General features: G+C 59.7%; 1 protein-coding gene across 1 annotated transcript; it reads left to right on the forward strand.

Annotated features, from left to right (window-relative positions):
- Positions 1–7693: 7693 nt before the first annotated feature.
- On the forward strand, positions 7694–17156 carry OVOL1 (ovo like transcriptional repressor 1). Its single transcript, XM_081240585.1, has 4 exons — positions 7694–8004; positions 14548–14765; positions 16448–16637; positions 16825–17156. Exons 1-4 carry the CDS (start codon positions 7905–7907, stop codon positions 17118–17120), a joined length of 804 nt encoding a protein of 267 aa, XP_081096711.1. The 5' UTR covers positions 7694–7904; the 3' UTR covers positions 17121–17156.
- Positions 17157–18126: the final 970 nt, after the last annotated feature.

Raw genomic sequence — 18126 nt, forward strand, 5'->3', positions numbered from 1 at the left:
GGGCTCCCGGATGCCAGGGTCCCCTCTGCGCGCGGACTGCAATCTCAGGGCGCTCCGGCGGACAGTGGCCCGGGCCCCGCCCGCGCCTGCCAGACTGCTGAGGATGGCAACCAGCGCGCCCCGCGCCGGCGCCCGGGCGAGGCGCACCCTGCGCCAGCCGCCCGCGGCCTCTGGGGGTGACGCGGATTGGAGTCCTTGGGGCTCCCCGTGTGGCCGCTGTTGGGTGTACAAGGTGCAGTCCCCGGGCGCCCGCAGGAACTGCGCGCCGTGGGCCCGGCTAAACCGGTCGGGCGGGCGCCGCAGGGCTTGGCTTCGCTTCCCCGACGCCGGCCCCGGCTCCCCACCCGCTCGGCTTGGGGGCGCTGAGCCGGCGCCGGGGTCGGGGCAGGCGGAAGCTGCTGACCTTTGGGGGAGGCCGCGCCGACGGTCGGCTAGGGTCGCGGCAGCCAGACCAGGGTAAAGCTGGCGGGGCCAAGTCCCAACCTGCGATGAAGCCGGAAAACAACGGGATGCAGACGTGAGGACTGGCAGGGCCTGTCCGGTCACGGGGCTCACAGCACGCTTAGCACGGACTGGGAAACTGAGGCCTTGCCGCCGCAGGAGATCTGGGGTCAAGCAATACCCGAGCCCAGCACTCTTGACTTCCAGAGGGCTGGAGAAGGGCTGTTTGGGGGCTCTCAGAGGGCTGGGCCTGGGGCTCAGCTAGCAGCCCCTCCTGGGTCTAGGGTCCAGGCTGCAGACGCGCCACTGATTGCAGATTTCCAGGGCACAGAACCGCTGGCGTCCAGACCCCACACCCACAGCCCGCCGATCTGAGTAACGCCTCTGGCTCTCATTAGCCCGCTCTGAAGATGAAACAGGCCTGAGCCCCCATGCCAGCGCTGCCAACTAGTTTCTCACCTTTCCCCGGGCTTGGCAGGCCCCTCCCCACTCCCTCCTGCTGCCCTCCAGGTGGGAGGTGGTAGGGAGTGGTGAGGTAGAGAGAGCTGGAAAAGAGGCTCTCTGGGTGCCCAGGGTGCCAAGGGGATGGAGACAGGGATCCACCCCAAGGGACAAGTCCAGCTGGAAAACCCAGTCCCAGCTCCTCTGGGCCCTGGCTCAACAGCTGACTCACAGGCGGCAATCCCAAACTACTTCCCTCTAGGTGCCTCAGTTTCCCCACCTATAAAATGGGAGTGATGACTTCGGCCGGAGAGGCTGTGGAGTGGGGCTGCCTGGCTAATTACATCTAGGATGAAGAGGCCAGGATGACAGCAGCCCTGGGAGGGAAAGCAGCTTGGGGCTAACAGGAGCCTGTCTGGTTTCCCTGTCTGAGGCCCAGAGGGTGCTGATAACTGCACATCCCCAGCCCTTATCACTTACAGGGAGGGAGGAATGATTATTAAACCCCTTTTACAGTTGAGGAGACAGGCTTCAAAGGGTCAGGAACTACAATGCTGGCTCCGGCCCCTGTTCAGCCTCTGACAGCCGCCAGCCTTTCTGAGCCTTTGCTCCTTGGGGCCCAGGGTCTGGAGGGAGGGAACCCACGTGTAGTTCTCGATGCTGTGGTGGGAGCATCCACATGGATTCACTGAGGCTTACAGCACCCTGAGGTACCTGAGGATGGGTACCATTCACAGAGAAGGAATGAGAGGCCCAGCGGGGTGTAGTCACTTGCTCACAGTCACAGAGCTCCTAAAAGGTGGAGCCTGGACTTCAGGCCACAGCCCGTTGCTATCCCTGACTTGGCCCTCCACTCACACAGCTACCGTCAGCCTTCACCTGCCTGCCCAGATGTCTGCTTCCTTGTGGGAGGGTGGTGCTGGTACTGCCCCTGGCACAGGCCAGGCATAACATTGAACTCAGACCACCAGCACTGAATCTGCAGTCAGCAAGCCCACCCTCAAGAGTGACCTCCAAGCTGAGAGGGCCCAGGTGTGGGCTGCAGCAAGTGGCTGAGCAGGTAACTCCCCACTCAATGCCCACGACTCATTTCTTCTCTTTCTGCTGAGTTTCCATCCTCCCCAGGGCAGCCCAGTTCTGTGGAGACACTAGGCACACTGAAAAAAGGGAAAGTCAGTTTCCTGAGGAGTCCTGAGTCTCAGTTTTCTCATCTGTAAAATGGGAAATACCCATCCTCACAGCACTACGCACTGGGGATACTGAGATGCTTTAAAAAGAACACATCAATATGCAAATCCATAGAGAGCAGAGTAGTGGGTTCCAGGAGCCGGGGGTTGGGAGGAATGGAGAGTGACTGCTAACGGGTACGGGCTTTCTTTTGGGGTGATGAAAATGTTATGGAAGACAGTGGTGGTGGTTGCACAGCTCTGTAAAGATACTAAAAACCACTGAATTGGGAATTCCCTGGCAGTCCAGTGGTTAGGTCTCCATGTTTTCGCTGCTGAGGGCGCGGGTTCAATCCCTGGTCAGGGAACTAAGGTCCTGCAAGCTGCATAGCACAGCCCAAAACATAAAACCCAAAAACCAAAACAAAACAGAACACTGAACTGTACACTTTTTTTTTTTTTGCGGTATGCAGGCCTCCCACTGTTGTGGCCTCTCCCGTTGCGGAGCACAGGCTCCGGACGCACAGGCTCAGTGGCCATGGCTCACGGGCCCAGCCGCTCCACGGCATGTGGGATCTTCCCGGACCGGGACGCGAACCCGTGTCCCCTGCATCGGCAGGCAGACTCTCAACCGCTGCGCCACCAGGGAAGCCCTGAACTGTACACTTTAAAAGGGTGAGTTTTATGGTATGTGAACTATATCTAAATAAAGCTACTAAAAATGATGTTAAAAGAGGTCCCACATGTACAGAACTTTAATGATGTTAAAAGAGGCCCCACATGTACAGAATCTCTTGACAGCTCTGAGGAGCACACTGGGGGAGAAAGGAACAAACAAGACAAATCAAAATTTCATGGAATAAGAGATTCTGCAGGGACTTCCCTGGCGGTGCAGTGGATAAGACTCTGCGTTCCCAATGCAAGGGGCCCGGGTTCGATCCCTGGTTGGGGAACTAGATCCCACATGCATGCCACAACTAAGAGTTTGCATGCCACAACTAAGGAGCCCGTGTGCCGCAACTAAGGAGCAGGCGAGCCACAACTAAGGAGCCCTGGAGCAGCAACTCAGGAGCCAGCCTGCTGCAACTAAGACCCAGTGCAACCAAATAAATAATAAATAAATATTTTTTAAAAAGAGAAATGCTGCAAAAAGGAATAAGAAAATAGGGTAATGGGACAGAAGTGACTGGGGGGACAACGATTTAGCTAGGGCAGTCAGAGAGGACTCTTGGAAGAGGGCACATCTGGCTGCAACCTGAGTAAGGAGAGAGCCAGTCATCAAGTGGGGAAAAGCCTTCTGGGCAGAAGGAGCAACAGAGGAGAGGCGTGAGCTGGGAACAGGACTCGGCCAGTTCAGTGGACAGAGGGCCAGCAGTGTGGCGGGCACACACACAGTCAGTGAGAAGGAAGAAGCACGGGGTCAGGAGGCCAGCTGGGACCAGAGCACGCTGCGCCCCAAGGACTTTATTCAGTTGCGAAGGATCAGGGTGGTAAACGTGGAGACGGAGGCGTGGGAAGATTCCAGATGCTTTGGGAGCTGACAGGACAGAACTCAGCAAGAGGTGGAGGTGTCAGTGTCACCCACAGCACGTCACAGTTTGTCAGGGGCTTTGCAGCCTCCACGGGGCTACTGTCAAACAGGGCTGGAAAGGCCACTATTTGAGCCAAGCAGAGGCCTCGGTGGCCAGGGCACTGTCGGCCTGCTTTAAGGCTGAGTCCATTTTCAAGGGCTGCTAGGCTTCTGGGCAAAAGTGAATCAACAGCATCTCTTGACAGCTCTGAGGAGCACAGCTGGAACTCAGAGCCCCCTGTACAGACAGGGCTTAGCCCAAGTCCCTGGAGACTAAGAGCCTGGGGCAGCCTGACTCCAGGTCCAGTGCTCTGTTCTGCTTGTCCCCTCAGCACAGCTCCCAAAAGCCTTTCTGCCCCGAGCCGCCATGTTTCTAAGCCCCTGCCCCACCCAACCTCATCCCGGCTCTCCCCAGAAGCCTTCTCTGAGAACAGGAAGGGGTTCTTCCAAAACCTCTCCATCCGACTCCTGCCCTAGCTCTCCCTGGGCTACTTGGGAAGGGAGCCGAGCTCTGAAGGCAGCTGCCAGCCACCAGCCTTTGGGGAACATGGTCCTTGCTTCCCTTCACACCCCTGTCCACTGTACCAGAGGCATGGCTACTCATGTCACCTGGAATTAGCACTCATGGCTCTGCCTACAGCTGGCCCAGGCCACCATCCCCTCCTTCTTGGACTATGACGGTAGCCTCCTCACTGGTCTCCCTACTGCCACCCTCAGCACCCGTCCCCTGGTGACGCACTCCTCTCCCCATAGCAGATCCAAGGCTTCCCACCACATTGAGCCTCACATGACAGGACCAACCTGCCTCTCCAGGGTCAGTTCCTACACCTTCCCATCCCCTCATGATCCAGCCCCCTCGCCTTTCGGTTCATCACATACACACACACACACACACAGGCGCTGCTCACTCCTGCTCTGGGGCCTTTGTGCCATCTGATCCATTTACGGATCAGGCTCTGCACAGCTGGCTCCTACCTCTCATTCAGATCTCAGCGCCCCTCGCCTGTCACCAGCCCATCACTAGTTAAATGTCCTGCAACACACTAATCATTTCCTTATTCTTTGTTTGCCTTGTATCACAGGATACCCAGTGCTAGCATATAGTAGGTGTTCAATGAATATTTGTTGATTGAATTAAGGAAGGAGAGAACGATATCGAACTGGCACTGTGTGAACAGAGCAGAAGGTGCCTGCCCTTATGGAGCTCACAGTTCAGCTCAGTGTTTACCCAAGTTCAAACACATTGTCTGGTTCATAAACCACAGGCCACACACTGGCAGCCCATGAGTCAAATCTGTCCCACGAATGTATTTTATTTGACTCATTCCATGTTTTAAAAAAAAAGCTACATCAACATTTAAAAACTGGTAGATTTCGGGGACTTCCCTGGTGGTTCAGTGATTAGGACTCTGCGCTTTCACTGCTGAGGGCCCGGGTTTGATGCCTGGTCAGGGAACTAAGATCCTGCAAGCTGTGCAGCGTGGCCAATAAATAAATAAATAAACAAATAAATAAAATTAAAATTGGTATATTTCACACATAAATCTGGATTTCTGGTTTCCAAATGGACAAAAGTGGCAACGCTGGGTTTCTGTGCTTGGATGACATGCTTGTCACTGGCCCTTTAGATAGTCACATTTTCCATGCCCCCCCCCCCATCTCTGAGAGTTGCCCTTTATCACACTGAACTTGCACTATAGCTTTCCTCATAATAAAGAAATTTGCTTTGTATTTATGCCTCTAGCAAATTTGGAACATAAAAGGCTGAATGTGTCACATGAGTCAAGAAACATAGGATATTCACTCATTCAACAAATATTTATTGACAACCCACTATGTGCCAGGCACAGCTCTAGATACTGGAGATACAGCAGTGGACAGCATGGACGAATATCCCTCCCTCCTGGGGCCTCGATCCGTGCACTGTGTAACTTTCTTTCCACAAGTGGAGACATTCGAGTTGTTCCCCCGATGAGAAAGACTGCCTGTGTCCAGCATCATGTACGAAACTTCATCAGAGTTTCCACGAAGCCCCTACTGTGTCCCAGCCCCTGTCAGGGTCTGGTACAACCAAAGTGCTCAATAAATATTTGTTGGGTGAATGAACTAAGTTCACCTCTCTCCCAGACAGTGTTAGTCAAACTTATTTGCCCAGGATATATTCAAAAGACAAGCAAGTAGCAGGTGCTCGCTTAATGTCAACTGAACGGAAGGGTCCAGGGTAAGAGTGGAGGGTTGGCAAGGGAAGCGGAGCCTGGGAAAAGAAGGGGAAGGGGGCAAACATTAGTGCCCCTGCCAGAGCTCACACCATCCTCACCGTGGACCCAAGAGGTAGATGATGGGATTCTCAGGTGACAGACGAGGATACAGCCTGGAAAGGAAAGCCCCTTGGCCAGACTTGCAGGTTCCAGGAAGGAGTAGAGAAGGAGGCCCATCTGCCCCCAAAGTCCACACCTTCCCTACCCACCCAGGGAGTGCTCTACGGAAGTCCAGTGGGCGCATGTAAAGGGTCTCTGGAAGCCTCCCCCTTGAAAAACTACCTTCTTCCACTAGACGCCTGGAAGTCCACCATAAGCAGGCTGCTTCTCTTCTGACTCCTGACTTTTGAACTGTGTGAATTCACTTATCAGATTCATTTCCTCCTAATCTGTTCCAGCAAACATTTAATATGTGAGAAAGGTGTATGTGTGGTAGGGGCTCTGAAATATTATTCTGTTTTACATGGGGGAAGGGAGAGAGCTAACAAGAGGAAGGGGTCCCATGCCTGCCCTTACTAGTTCAGCTGGTAAAGGAAGCCCAGTGGCCGAAGGGGCACAGTTACTGTGCCTCATGGAGGCCACCAAGTGCTCCTCAGCTTCTGAGGAGGGTGGGGCCTCCCTCCAGGAGGCGGGTCCTGGGACTGGGCAAAGCATGATGAATGGCTGGAGTGAGGGGTCCCAGGCTGAGCCTCAGCCAAGGCTGGGCTCTGGGGACAAGACATGAGCTCCCTGACTGCCGTGGCTGCAGTCAGATAAAGTAAGTTGGTCCTCTGCCCTCGGCTCACCTCCAGCCTTGCTGCACCTGAACTCCGGCCATTTGGGACGAAGATGAGGGCTCTGGGGCGTTGGGGGGGGGGCGGCGGTATAAGCCCCAGTGACTAGGTGCTGGGGTCTTTCGGGGTCACGGTGGACTCGGAACGGTTTAAACGCCCCTTCCTCCACGAAACCTTCCACACTTGCCCGGCCAGAAGGCGGGTTCTCGGCAGGGCTCGGCGCCCGGCCCTACGGGTGCTCTCCGCTTTGTATTGCGGCCCGGCGAGGCCCGGCCTGCCCGCCCACCGTGCCCCGCGTGCCTTTCCGAACGGAGCCGGCGACCAGCAAATACCTCCCTCTGGGCTGAACCACGAATTGCTCAGCCAGGCGTTTGGGACCCGGGGCCGCCTGGGCCCGAGCCCGGTTCAACAAGTGTGGGCCGGGCCGCCCGGTCCCGCCCGACGGCTTCACGCCTCCCCAGGCACCCGGGGCGCGCCGGGCCGGGCCCAGTCGGGCGAGTTTCACTTCATCGCCCTTAGAGCGTGTGAGCGCCGAATAACATTGTCCCTTCCCCTCCCTCCCCTCCTCTGCTCCCTTCGAAACTCCGAAACTCCGGTAGGCGAACGCTAGCACTCCCGCTGGGAGGTCCCCGTTGGGCAGCGGCCGGGCCGGCTGGGCAGCGGTGTGCTAGGGGCCCTGCGCCCGCCCCCCGCCCCCTCCCGGCCACCCCGCCCAGCCCGCGAGGCCACCTCACCGGCAGCGGAATGGAAACCGGTTCGACAGGTAACAAATAGGTGGGTTGTCACCGTTATTTCCCAACGCATGCGCCGTCGCTCCCCGGGCCACTCCAAGCTAATTAGCTCAGATCACCCCCCCCTCCCCGCCCCAGCCACCAACACACGCCGCCGCGAGCCAATAAAGCGTGAACTCGTCCGTCCTGCTCGCGCTTTAAGACTTCCCGAGCGGACGCGAGGGACGCCAGTCGCGCCAGGAGAAGCATACCTGCCGCTTTCCCCGCCGCCCGGTGCACCTGGCTCAGGGGACCTCGTTCAGACGGAGGACAGCGACAGCTCCGCCGAGTTGAAACGGGCGCGCGCCGTCCCGGTCACGGCCTCGCGGCGCAACGCGGGACGCTTTGGCGACTTCTTCTCCGACCTGCTCCCCCACCCCCACCCCCGCCCGCCTCCCGCCCGCCTCCAGCCCGGCCAGGGAAAGGTGGGACTGCTCCGGCCCTAGTTACGGAAGCGGCCGGTACCCGGCGAGGAGGGTTCGAAAATGCCCCGCGCGTTTCTGGTGAAGAAGACGTGCGTCTCCACGTGCAGGAGGAACTGGAGCGAGCTCCCCGACGAGGAGCGCAGCGAGATATACGTGCCAGGTGAGGCGCCCAGTCCGCGCGCCCCGAGCCCCGCGCCGCCGAGAGGGCGGCGGGGCCCCGTCGAGCGGCCGGCGTGCGGGGCGCAGTGGCGCGGAGCCCGGCGGCCGGCGCAGCTGGGGCGCCCTATTTAATGTTTAAGCGGCCGCTGCCCCGTTAGCCCGCGGCGCGGCCGACCCCGGGCGCGGGGGGAAGGGAGGGCAGGGCCGGCGGAAGGAGCGGCCATGAGGGGGCGGGGGTGAGCGCGGGGGGCTGCCAGGTGGGGGCGACAGCGGTTCCCAGGACCCCGGGGGGGCGGGAGGCAGGCCTGTCCGAGGCGCGCGGGCCCGCGCGGTGCCGCCCTCCCGTCCACCGGTCCGAGCCGCGGCGCAGGGGAGGCAACGGGGTGTGTCACCGCTCAGGCAACCCTCCACTCTCGTATCGTAAATCCCGAAAGCCGGGACTTTTATGAGGCGGGAGGAGGGCACTGGAGCGGTGCCACTTCGGGGGGCAGGGAGCGAGCTGGAGTTTCTCCTGAGATTTGTGCAAAATGTAAGAGAAGACTCAGAGTTGAAGCCACCTTCATTGATCTCTCCCTCTCACCCACAACACTGGCTGCCAGAAGGTCCCCGTGAGGGTGGGGCAGGCAGGAGCTCCGAGCCGTGGGGAGCGCGAGACGGTGGGGAAGGCGCCGAGCTGCACCCCACTAGCCCTGAAGACAAAAGTGGGATCAGCTCTCATCTCTGTTAGAAACGCGCCTCCTTCGACCTTGCAGACGACGCCACTGAGCTGAGAGGGGTTTTAAGGAGCCCACCCCACAGCCAGGGAGCAGCCCCGGGGGAAGCTGGGGCACCCAGTTTATTTTCAGAAGACGCCCTGACAGCGTGGGAGTCAACTGGGGATGAGTAACCCCAGTTGTTTCTTCCTCCAGTGGCATCTTCCACGTTAGCCCCAAGACCTCTTCTGCGCCTTCGGTCCTCCCCCGCCCCTAACAGAATCTTTGGTCGGGAGCCAGTTTCCGTCGGAACTCCCCTTCCCCAGGCCTTGGGGGTGGGGCGCGGGATGCGCTGAACACATTGCCCAGCGCCTCCAACGGGGGAGAGGTTGTAATTAACCAACCGACTTTGCCCCTTGATCTGCACGTTCTCCTGCATCGCCCCGGGCCTTGTAGGAGAGTGGTGAAATGAGCGGGGTGAGGGGCCCTGTGAGGGCTCTTGCCTCGGTTTCTCTCCTGAATAAATTGTTGGAGACTGTGGGTGTAGTGGTGGCCTGACGACCGTCAGGATCCTATGGCCTACAGGGCCGGTGGGGTGTTTCACAGCTTAGCCTTATCTCAAGTGCCTAGGCCCCGATCGACAGCCTCCTTAAAAGGTCGGAATGCGCCAGCAGTCCTGATGACCCCAGTGGGGAAACTGACAGAAAGGGAAGTGAGCTGCCTGCCTCCACACCGGAGGCGGAGGGTGTGGGCCCAGGATTCTGTGTAGAGTTTCTTCTCCAAGTTCCCTGGGGCGTTGATCGGTGTTCCACCTCCAGAAGGGCCATGTGAGGGGGTGAGGGACGCGACCCCCCTTCCTTGCTCCTGCCTCCTCCCTCACCTGTGTCTCACTTGCTGCTTAGCTGCTCCTTGGGATCTGATAAACCGAACTTGGACTGTGTTAAAGGTGAGCGGAGCCTTGCTCGAGACTAGAGTGTTGTTATTTTTAGTTTTATTTCACATCCCAATCAGTAACAGATCATGTGTTGATTTTTACGAAGGACAAAGGAATTCTGTTTGTTCAAATCATTGACTTCCTTGCATCCTAGTGATTTTCCCCAGCACAGTTCTGGTGGCCACAGTGGGAGTGGCAGGGGAGACCCGCACCCAGGGGCTGTCCCATCAGGTACACAGGATGGTCTGTGCCACCTGCTGCTGCTGTCCAGGTGAGGGGAGCCGCTCACTCTGCAGAATCACCCTGGATGTGGGGTGGGGTCTAACCTGGAGGTGCAGGTGACAGTTTGCCAGGGAGAGTTCTGTGGGCTCAAGCAAAGAGTAGAAGTCAGAGAACTTACTTTTGCCTCTCAAAACCATGTGGCCCACTAGAGAGTTTTCCCACAGTTTTTGGAAATGAGAAAGGGAATGTTCTCGGGCCACGCTCGGGTGCCTCAGATGGCTAGAGGGTGGGGAGTGTGTTTTGTGGTGGCCTGTCCCCTGACTGGGCCATTCCATCACCAGCCGACCGTGACCCTAAGAGCCGCTTGGGCACGTTTCCTTCACCCCACCTCACAGACTCAGCACGTTGTGACCAAGTAAGCATTGACCCCATCCGGTCCCACTGGGAGAGGCACCGGGAGGGCTGGGGAATGAAGCGTTTGAGGTCTGACCTTCCCGCCAGGGCCCCCTGAGACCCTTAGAGCAGCAAAGAATGCCTGGAAAGAAAGTGTTTACTGACTGAAGATCCTGGGCCCCGGCCTGGCAGCTCTGACTCCAGGGCCCCAGTCTGACCTGCACTCCAGCCTCTTCTCTGAGGCACAATTCTCGAGGTTTCCCACCCTCAGTCCCCTGGGCCTCACTCTCCTGCCAGAGCTGAGGGAAAAGCCCAGAAGTGGGCACAGGGCCTGGAAGGCTGCAGGGGTGGGCGACGGCACCGCTCACGCCAGGAGCACTGAAAGGGTTCATGGCTAAGTTGCCACCTGTCTGGCCCTCGAGCCCTTGCCCTCCATCTCCCCTGGCATTTCTCCTTCGTTGTGTCATTATAGACTGTGGAGTGCAGGGACTGATGCTGGTTTCTTGACGATGAACCCAGGCCCTTGTGCCCAGGGGCTAATTTCCATCTCCTGGACCTAAGGGGAAGCTCCAGGAATGGGGATGAAGTGGGGTTCTCCAGGCCCCTGCTGAGAGGAATCTCAAAAGGCCAGGAAGGCACTGGAGGGCGGACCAGGCCTGGAAGCCGAATGACATGCTCCAGCCATGAGCATCCTGGGGCCTCTTCCCTACCTCCCCCCGCAAAACCGCACCCCCACCTCCCCACTTCAGACGGAGCGTCTGCAGTCCGTTCTGCCAGTTCATCAGCACATGCCTACCCCAGGGGGGGCAGCCAGGCTGAGGTGCGTGGGACTGGAGCGTCCTCAGCCTGGCTCTGACTAGGCAGTGTGGGCACCTGGGCAGCTCTTTCTGGGCCGAGTTAGAAAGGCTGAGAAGGTCAGCTTTGGGCCCCAGAGTACACATGTAGGGGCGCGAGGGAGTGGAGTTGGGGAGAGATTATGCCTCTGACCGTGATTATTCTGATTCCTGGGAAGTGCTGGCAGTGAGGGACGCGTCTGCCGAGCTCTCCGGGGGAGCAAGGCTGGGAGGGTAGACAGCCAGCCCACGGATGGGTACCGTGGGCTAGATGGGATTCCTAGCTGTCCCACAGGGTGCCGTCACCCAAGCTGCCAGGCTGTTTGTCCCTAGCTTGGGTGACCTGAGGCAGAATCCTGCCAGACTGTTTGTCCCAGAAAGAGAGCAGGTGAGGCCGAGTCCTCTGGGCACAGGGAGGACGGGAGCAAGGCACGGCCATTGTTGATGTCAGGCTTCTTCTTTAACTCTCTTCATGCTCAGCAAGTATCGTGTGGCATCCCACAGGGGTGCCAGCCCCGTGCTGCATGGGAGGAAGGGAAGGAAGGACGCCAACACAGTACGGTTCCGCCGGTTGCAGCGTTCACCCTGGTGTGAGGCTGAGGTGCACGGGGTTGGTTAACTTCACTGTGGACGCGGCATGAGGAACGGTTGGGAAAGGGGGGAAGATCCTGCCTGAGAGAAAACTTGGCGTTCACAGAATGGAAACGACAGGCTGAGAGATGGGCCCGTTGTGTTTCCAGGGCTGCCCAGCTCTGCCAGTTGGCTGGCACTGGCTCCCTTTCAGGCCCCTGCTAGCTGACTTGGGGGTCAGAGGAGACGGGCACAGGGGACCCTGCCCTTCCTGATAAGGGTGCAAGACCGCCTAACGCCAGCTTGGGCTGTGCTGACACACTGGGCTCCCCCACCGCCGCTTCCAGGTCGGCAGCAGCCCCAGCCCGTGGCTAGGTGTCCTCACATCTGCTTCACCCGCTCTCCCCAGAGAGCCTAGGGGCAGGCCTCGTGCCGAGCCCTGGCCTGAGGCCTTGGATAGCGTAGGACCTGGCACCCTGTCTGGTATTTGGGCCAGGAGCTTTCAATCCAAGAGAGAGGGGACTTGCTGAAGGCCTCGGGTGGGAAGCTGCTCTGGGCCCAGTGCCCACATGTCATCCAGGTGGAGGCATGTTGAGCCGACAGGGAAGCCGTGCAGCCCCTGAGGGGGTAGGGAGAGGACCTGGCCACACTCCTCAGCTGCGGGCGGGCGATGAGTAGCCACAGCGGCCGCCACCTTGCCGGAAACATCTAATTAGGGGACAGAGAGCAGCACAAGCAGGGCCCGACCAGTTCTGCTTGATGCCGCTCGGTGACACCCAGTGATAGGCACAGTGGCAGGGACACGCTCTGGGGGTGGCAGGAAGACGGGTTTGGCGGGGGGGGTGGGATGAGGCAACCGTCCCCGCCCTGGCGGCCTCACCTGCCCCTCGCTCGGGAAAAGCGGCACAGGGGCAGAGCAGGCAGGCCCGCTCCCTGTCCCCGGTTCCCCAGCGCTGTCATTTCAGGGCTTCTGCGGAACGGGAGAGGCAGGCCTGGGAAACAGGTCTCCCCCTAAACCTGCTTAGATCCTCAGAACCCTCACCATGGACCCCACTCTAGTGGAGCCAGGGAGCCAAGGGTGACAACTCGTTTGAGCGCAAACCGGTTAACCCTCACCTGTTGTCACTCCTCCCTCTGCTGCTCCGTGTGCAGGCTCTGCGGCCCTGCTTCAACTTTTGGGAGCCTTGATCTCGCTCTCTGATACCGAAAGACAGAAGAGGGTAGAGGTTCCTGTTTGTCTCTACCTGGATTGAGAAATGGAAATTGTAATCCAGTTTTGAATTCTCAGCCAAGATCTCAATAGCTGGTAATCTGGCATAAATTGAAGCTGCCAACACTCTGACACGCCCACCCTCCGGCAGGCCCTATCCCTGTACACAGACGGCTGTCACTGTGGGAGGACGGGGGGCGGGGGGCGCCTCTGAGAGCTCCGGCCTGACGTCCAGCCGTCCAGGGCTTGGAGAGAGGCCAGGCCAGGGCCAGGTGCTGGTGAATCAACTCCCGGAATGAGGTGGCACATTAGAGTCCCCAGACGGACAGACAGACGGCGCCAGTGCCAGCAGAACGGGTTTGGGTGGCGGGCAGGCGCATTCTTCCCGTCAGAACTTTGTTGTGTTTGAAGGGGGCGAGGGTGGGGGTCTCTCCCGAAACTTGGGTGCCTTCATATTCGCCCTTCCGCCGTGGGTGTGTCCTCTGCTTCCAGCCTCGCCCGCTGCATCCTGCTGGGGGCCGCCCCTCCCTGGGACCCCGTCCACTGACTCACCGGCCAGGGGCTGCGGGCGCAGGGGGCCTTCTTCATGGTCTGAGACCCTAAGTCAGTCTGCTAAGTCCCTCTCCCTGAAGCCCACTCATCCTTTCCTTGCTGTGCCCCTCTTGATTTTTCCTTCTGAGCCTTGGAAAATGTTCCTAGCTTAGCCTCTTCGGGAGAAAAATACTGACCAAACTGTAACATTAGGTTGTTTGCCTCAGCTCTGGGGGTTTGAGACTTGTCTCCTCTGTGTCACTCGGGAGAGCTCCCCTCCTGTCTAGTCAGGACGAGGGCCAAGCCTCTCCGGCCCTGTTTAGCGTGAGGTGTCTGCCGTGGGGAGCAGCGTGTCAAAGGGCTGCCGGTATTGCTGGTATCACCGCAGCTGCCGTGCGAAGGGCGGGAGCCCAGCCCTCAAAGCGCCACAGCGACCAAGCAAGTGAGCGGTCCCTGCTCTGGGGGAGGCTTGCGTAACAGCTGGGCAGGCTGCCCAGGAGACTGTTAGGCCGCATCCACCTGCTGCTCCCTGACCTCCTCCCTGCCCTGCCCCACCCGGCCTGCTCGCCTGCTAAGCTGGGCCAGCGGGAGTGGGGAGCCTGGAGCCCCAATGAGCTGCAACGTCAGGGACAGACCACCCTGAAGGAGAGAGGGGTTAGGACCACCCGTTCCCCACGGCCAGCAGCTAAATCTGCCTGGAAGAGAGGCCCGGAGTGGCACAGACCACCGGGACCCTTCTGGGGCAGCGATGAGTCCCTGGGTCCAGGGCCTCCAGTGGTGCCCTTTGTCCCTGCAGGAGTGTGGATGAGGTCTGGAATCCAGAGGGACTGGCCCAGGTGGGGCAGACAGACAGCTTGGGAAGAATAATTGGCAGGGCAGATTCGGTCCTCCCAGTTCCGCTAAGACACAAATTACTCAGCGGGCAGGCCTGTGGGCCGTGGAGCTTAGCTGGCGTCACCTGTAATTACCTTAATGGGGTGGGGGGAGGGAGGTGCGGCATGCAGTGGGCTGGGGGCAGCCCTGCTCCGCCACATGCCTGCAAGGGGTGGGACAGCGGCTCCAGGTTCCAGCCAGCTTACCGCCAGGGAACCTTCCGGAAATCCCGTGCAATCCCCTTTTCTCCACCAAGCCCCTCACTTGGCTGTTCTTCTCTTCCCAGTCAGCCTAGGCTTCTGCCCACCACAGCCCTACAGGGAGCCAGAGCCATCAGTGGCCGAACCCCCTTCTTGCCCCCTGGCTTTGGACATGAGCCTTCGGAACTCCGGCTATAGTGTGACGCCCAGGCCCTGCGTGGTGGCCCAGCTGCCCTCCGAAGACACGAGCCGCCTGGCAGACCCACAGAGTAGGGACCATGGCTTCCTGCGCACCAAGACGAAGGTACTGACCCTCACACTGTCTCCAGCGACCAGGGGCACGTGTATCCTCCTGGGTCCAGCCCACGAGACGTGGCACAAATGAGACTTAAGCAGAGATTGGCCTTGGATCTGGGTCTAGGTTTCTGCAGAGAAGTGAACCTCACTGGACGGGGGTGGGAAAGAAGAGAAGTGGGTCGGAAGTGAGAACGCCCATGTGCTGGGAAGAAGCAGTGAGGTTCCAAAGACGCTTAACCCTTTGGAGTCCTCTCTGGGGGCTGTTTAGCTTCGTTTCGGGTCTTGAGGGGAGGCACCTCTTTACACAGAAGTCCTAGGAGAAGCGGGGAAGTGTGAGCCTGGCTCTGCAAGCTGGCCTGGGCCTGCGTCTCCGCTGCCTGAGAGTGAGGTCTGGAGTCTGCTCGGTGGTCGACTCCCTGCGCAAGTGCCCGGCGGCAGTCTCCGCCTCGCCCAAGTGTGTGCTTCCATCCCAGAGCCTTGTGTCTGGGGTGGGGCCTGGTGAGCGCCCACTGCTCAGCAGCCGAGGCAGGAAGGAGCTCACAGGAATGCCCCTGCTTTCCAGCGTGCAAACAGCAGGGCTGTCTCTGGCTGGGCCTGCATTCCTGAAAGCTCCGGGATCTGGAAGCAGTCATCTAGAGGAAGGGCTCCCGTGGAGCTTTCCTATGAGCCAAGAGACTGAAGGAAACTGGCCGTGCAATGCTGTTCCTGCCTCTCTTACCTGCGGAGGCCACATGTTGTAACCAGAGGGGAATCGCCATGACATGTGCTGGGCGGTTGGCCGGGGAGCTGACACAGTGCCCCTGATCCCCGAGGGCCCTTCCTCCCACCCCTTAATCCCAGTGGCTAGGGAGCGCGTGGAGAGAGAGAGCAGGGGGCACAGGACAGCAGATGTGCCAGGGGAGCGAGTCCTGACCCCAAAGGGCTTGATTAGCTAGCAACAAGGTATTTACCCGGTGCCAGAAGCAGTGCAGGGCCAGAAGGCACAGGGTGATGGGGTGCACCCGGTGCCCAGGGAGCTCGGGAGGAGTGGCCAGCGACAAGGTCACCACAAAGCACAAGTAACCTCTGAACATTCACAGAGGGCATGGAGGCCACGTCTCCACTTCTGAACAGCTGTTGCATAATTACAAAGAAAATGAAAAATGTTGATAAGCAAGAGAGTCATTCAGGGTGGCAAAGGGACTCAGTCAGACCAGACCACGTCAGGCTCAAGTAAGGCCAGGGGCTGGGCTGGCCTGCGAGGGGACTCCAGGCTCCCAGCGGTGGCCTCAGCCTGGGAAGGCTGCACGGAGACCGCGTTGTGGGCACTCTTCCCTGTCCTAAGGTATAGAATGGGAACAGAGAGCAGAAACCACAGAGAAAGATTTGGGCCCAGTGAAGGGAGGACTTTCTAACAGGTAGAGTTACTGAATCGGGCTGTTTCTGTGGGGAGCTGGACACCCATCTCTAGAGATGGTAAGGAAGGGGCTGGGTGGCGGCCCCGCGCAGAGACTCAGGAACCCAACAGGAGGCGGACCTTCCTTCCAGCCCCACCACCAGACCTCTGGGAGCCAGCGGCACAGAGGTGTGGCCTCTGGGGTGGGCACCGCCCTCCTCACGTGGCTGGGGGCTGGTGTGTGTGTCCTCCCAGTCTGCCACCTGCAGCCCCAACTCCTGGGTGTCCGTCACAAACCCCGTCCTCGCCCACAGGTGACCCTGGGCGACACTCCCAGTGGAGACCTCTTCACCTGCCACATCTGCCAGAAGGCCTTCACGTACCAGCGCATGCTGAATCGCCACATGAAGTGTCACAACGACGTCAAGAGGCACCTATGCACCTACTGCGGGAAGGGCTTCAACGACACCTTCGACCTGAAGAGGCACGTGCGCACCCACACCGGTAAGAGGAGCCCGCCTGGCGGAGGCCAAGGCTGCGGCCACCGCGCTGCTGTCCTGGGCCCCGGGGGGCCTGGGAGCTCTGGGCGGACGTCCTCCGCGGCTCGCTGGGGAGCTGGAGTCGGGCGGGCCTCCGGGCGCTCCTCTGCCGCGGAGTCGGGTCCCTGATGCCAACGCTGCCCTCCCCGCAGGCGTGCGGCCCTACAAATGCAGCCTGTGTGACAAGGCCTTCACGCAGCGCTGCTCCCTGGAGTCTCATCTCAAGAAGATCCACGGCGTGCAGCAGAAGTACGCGTACAAGGAGCGGCGGGCCAAGCTGTACGTGTGCGAGGAGTGCGGCTGCACGTCCGAGAGCCAGGAGGGCCACGTCCTGCACCTGAAGGAGCGCCACCCTGACAGCCCGCTGCTGCGCAAGACCTCCAAGAAGGTGGCCGTGGCCCTGCAGGACACCGTCACCTCCCTGCTGCAGAGCAGTCACCACCTCTGAGCGGCGGCGCCCCGGCCTGGGCAGCCCCGAGAAGGCGAGGGTCGCCTTCCTGCCGCCCGGCCAGCCCGCCCTCTGCAGCCTCCTGCCGGAACGCCGGTGACCAGGCGTGGAGCCCGTGGGCACACGTGCTCGCTCAGGCCGGCACTGACCTCTGCTCGCATTTGCGTCGGTGTCTGGGGGGCAGACGTGTGTAAGTGTGGGGCGGGGCGGGGCGGGCCAGGGCTGCCTTCGATTTGAAGCAGCTCGGGTCCAGAGACAGGACTTCCTTCCCAGAGGAGGTACGTGAGGGCGATCCTGTTGTCCTCTGCTTCTGGAGCAGCGGGGGGATGGGGGCTGCTGGTCCCCCATGGACGGCAGAGTCAGGCGCCCCGGCAGAGGGCACCCCTGCAAACAACAGCCGTGCAGGAGCTGGTGGCGGCCCGCCCGGCCATGTTCCTCGCGCTCAGGGCTGCAGGGGCGCTGCGGGGCGCTGCTCTTCGACAGGGAGATGCACGCGTGTGCATAGCCGTGGACGTGCGCGCACGCGGGAGGCCTTGCCATATATCACCTCATTTTTAAGAAATCAACTACAAGGTGCCAAGGAGGTTTTATTTTCTTTTCTAAAAGATGACATATGTACAGATAGTAATATATTTTTGGTGCCAGTGGCAACTGTTTTAAGCGAGGGTGGAGCTGGCTTTTCTCCTCCCCACGCGGTTCTATTTATCCTGGACGTTGCACGCCTCCTGTGCGCCTTGGCTCTGGGGTGGCTGCCCTGACCCAGCCCCACCCCTCATGCCTCCTGAGATATTTAACCTAAGACTTTCCTCCAGCCCTGCCTGGAGGAGGCTGTACTGCTCTCTGTTCTCCTCCTGCCGGGACAGCCGTTACATCTTCTGCTCTTCCCTCCCCGTGTCTCTGCCTCCCTCCCACATCCTTTCAAGGCAAGTCTCAGGGTGACCGAGAGCCTCCTGATAACAGACCTTTTGCGGAACAGCTCACCATTCCGGAGATCCCGGGGTGGGGG

The sequence above is a fragment of the Mesoplodon bidens genome (assembly GCF_964165515.1).
Source record: "Mesoplodon bidens genome assembly, chromosome: 7".
Taxonomy (NCBI): Eukaryota; Metazoa; Chordata; class Mammalia; order Artiodactyla; family Ziphiidae; genus Mesoplodon; species Mesoplodon bidens.

Excerpts from the sequence above, each read along its gene's own strand:
- OVOL1 (XM_081240585.1), top strand. The coding sequence starts at position 7,905 with ATGCCCCGCGCGTTTCTGGTGAAGAAGACGTGCGTCTCCACGTGCAGG. Across the intron at positions 14,766-16,447 it reads TCCTGCGCACCAAGACGAAG|GTGACCCTGGGCGACACTCC; the intron begins GTACTGACCCTC and ends CCTCGCCCACAG. Across the intron at positions 16,638-16,824 it reads GCACGTGCGCACCCACACCG|GCGTGCGGCCCTACAAATGC; the intron begins GTAAGAGGAGCC and ends CCCTCCCCGCAG.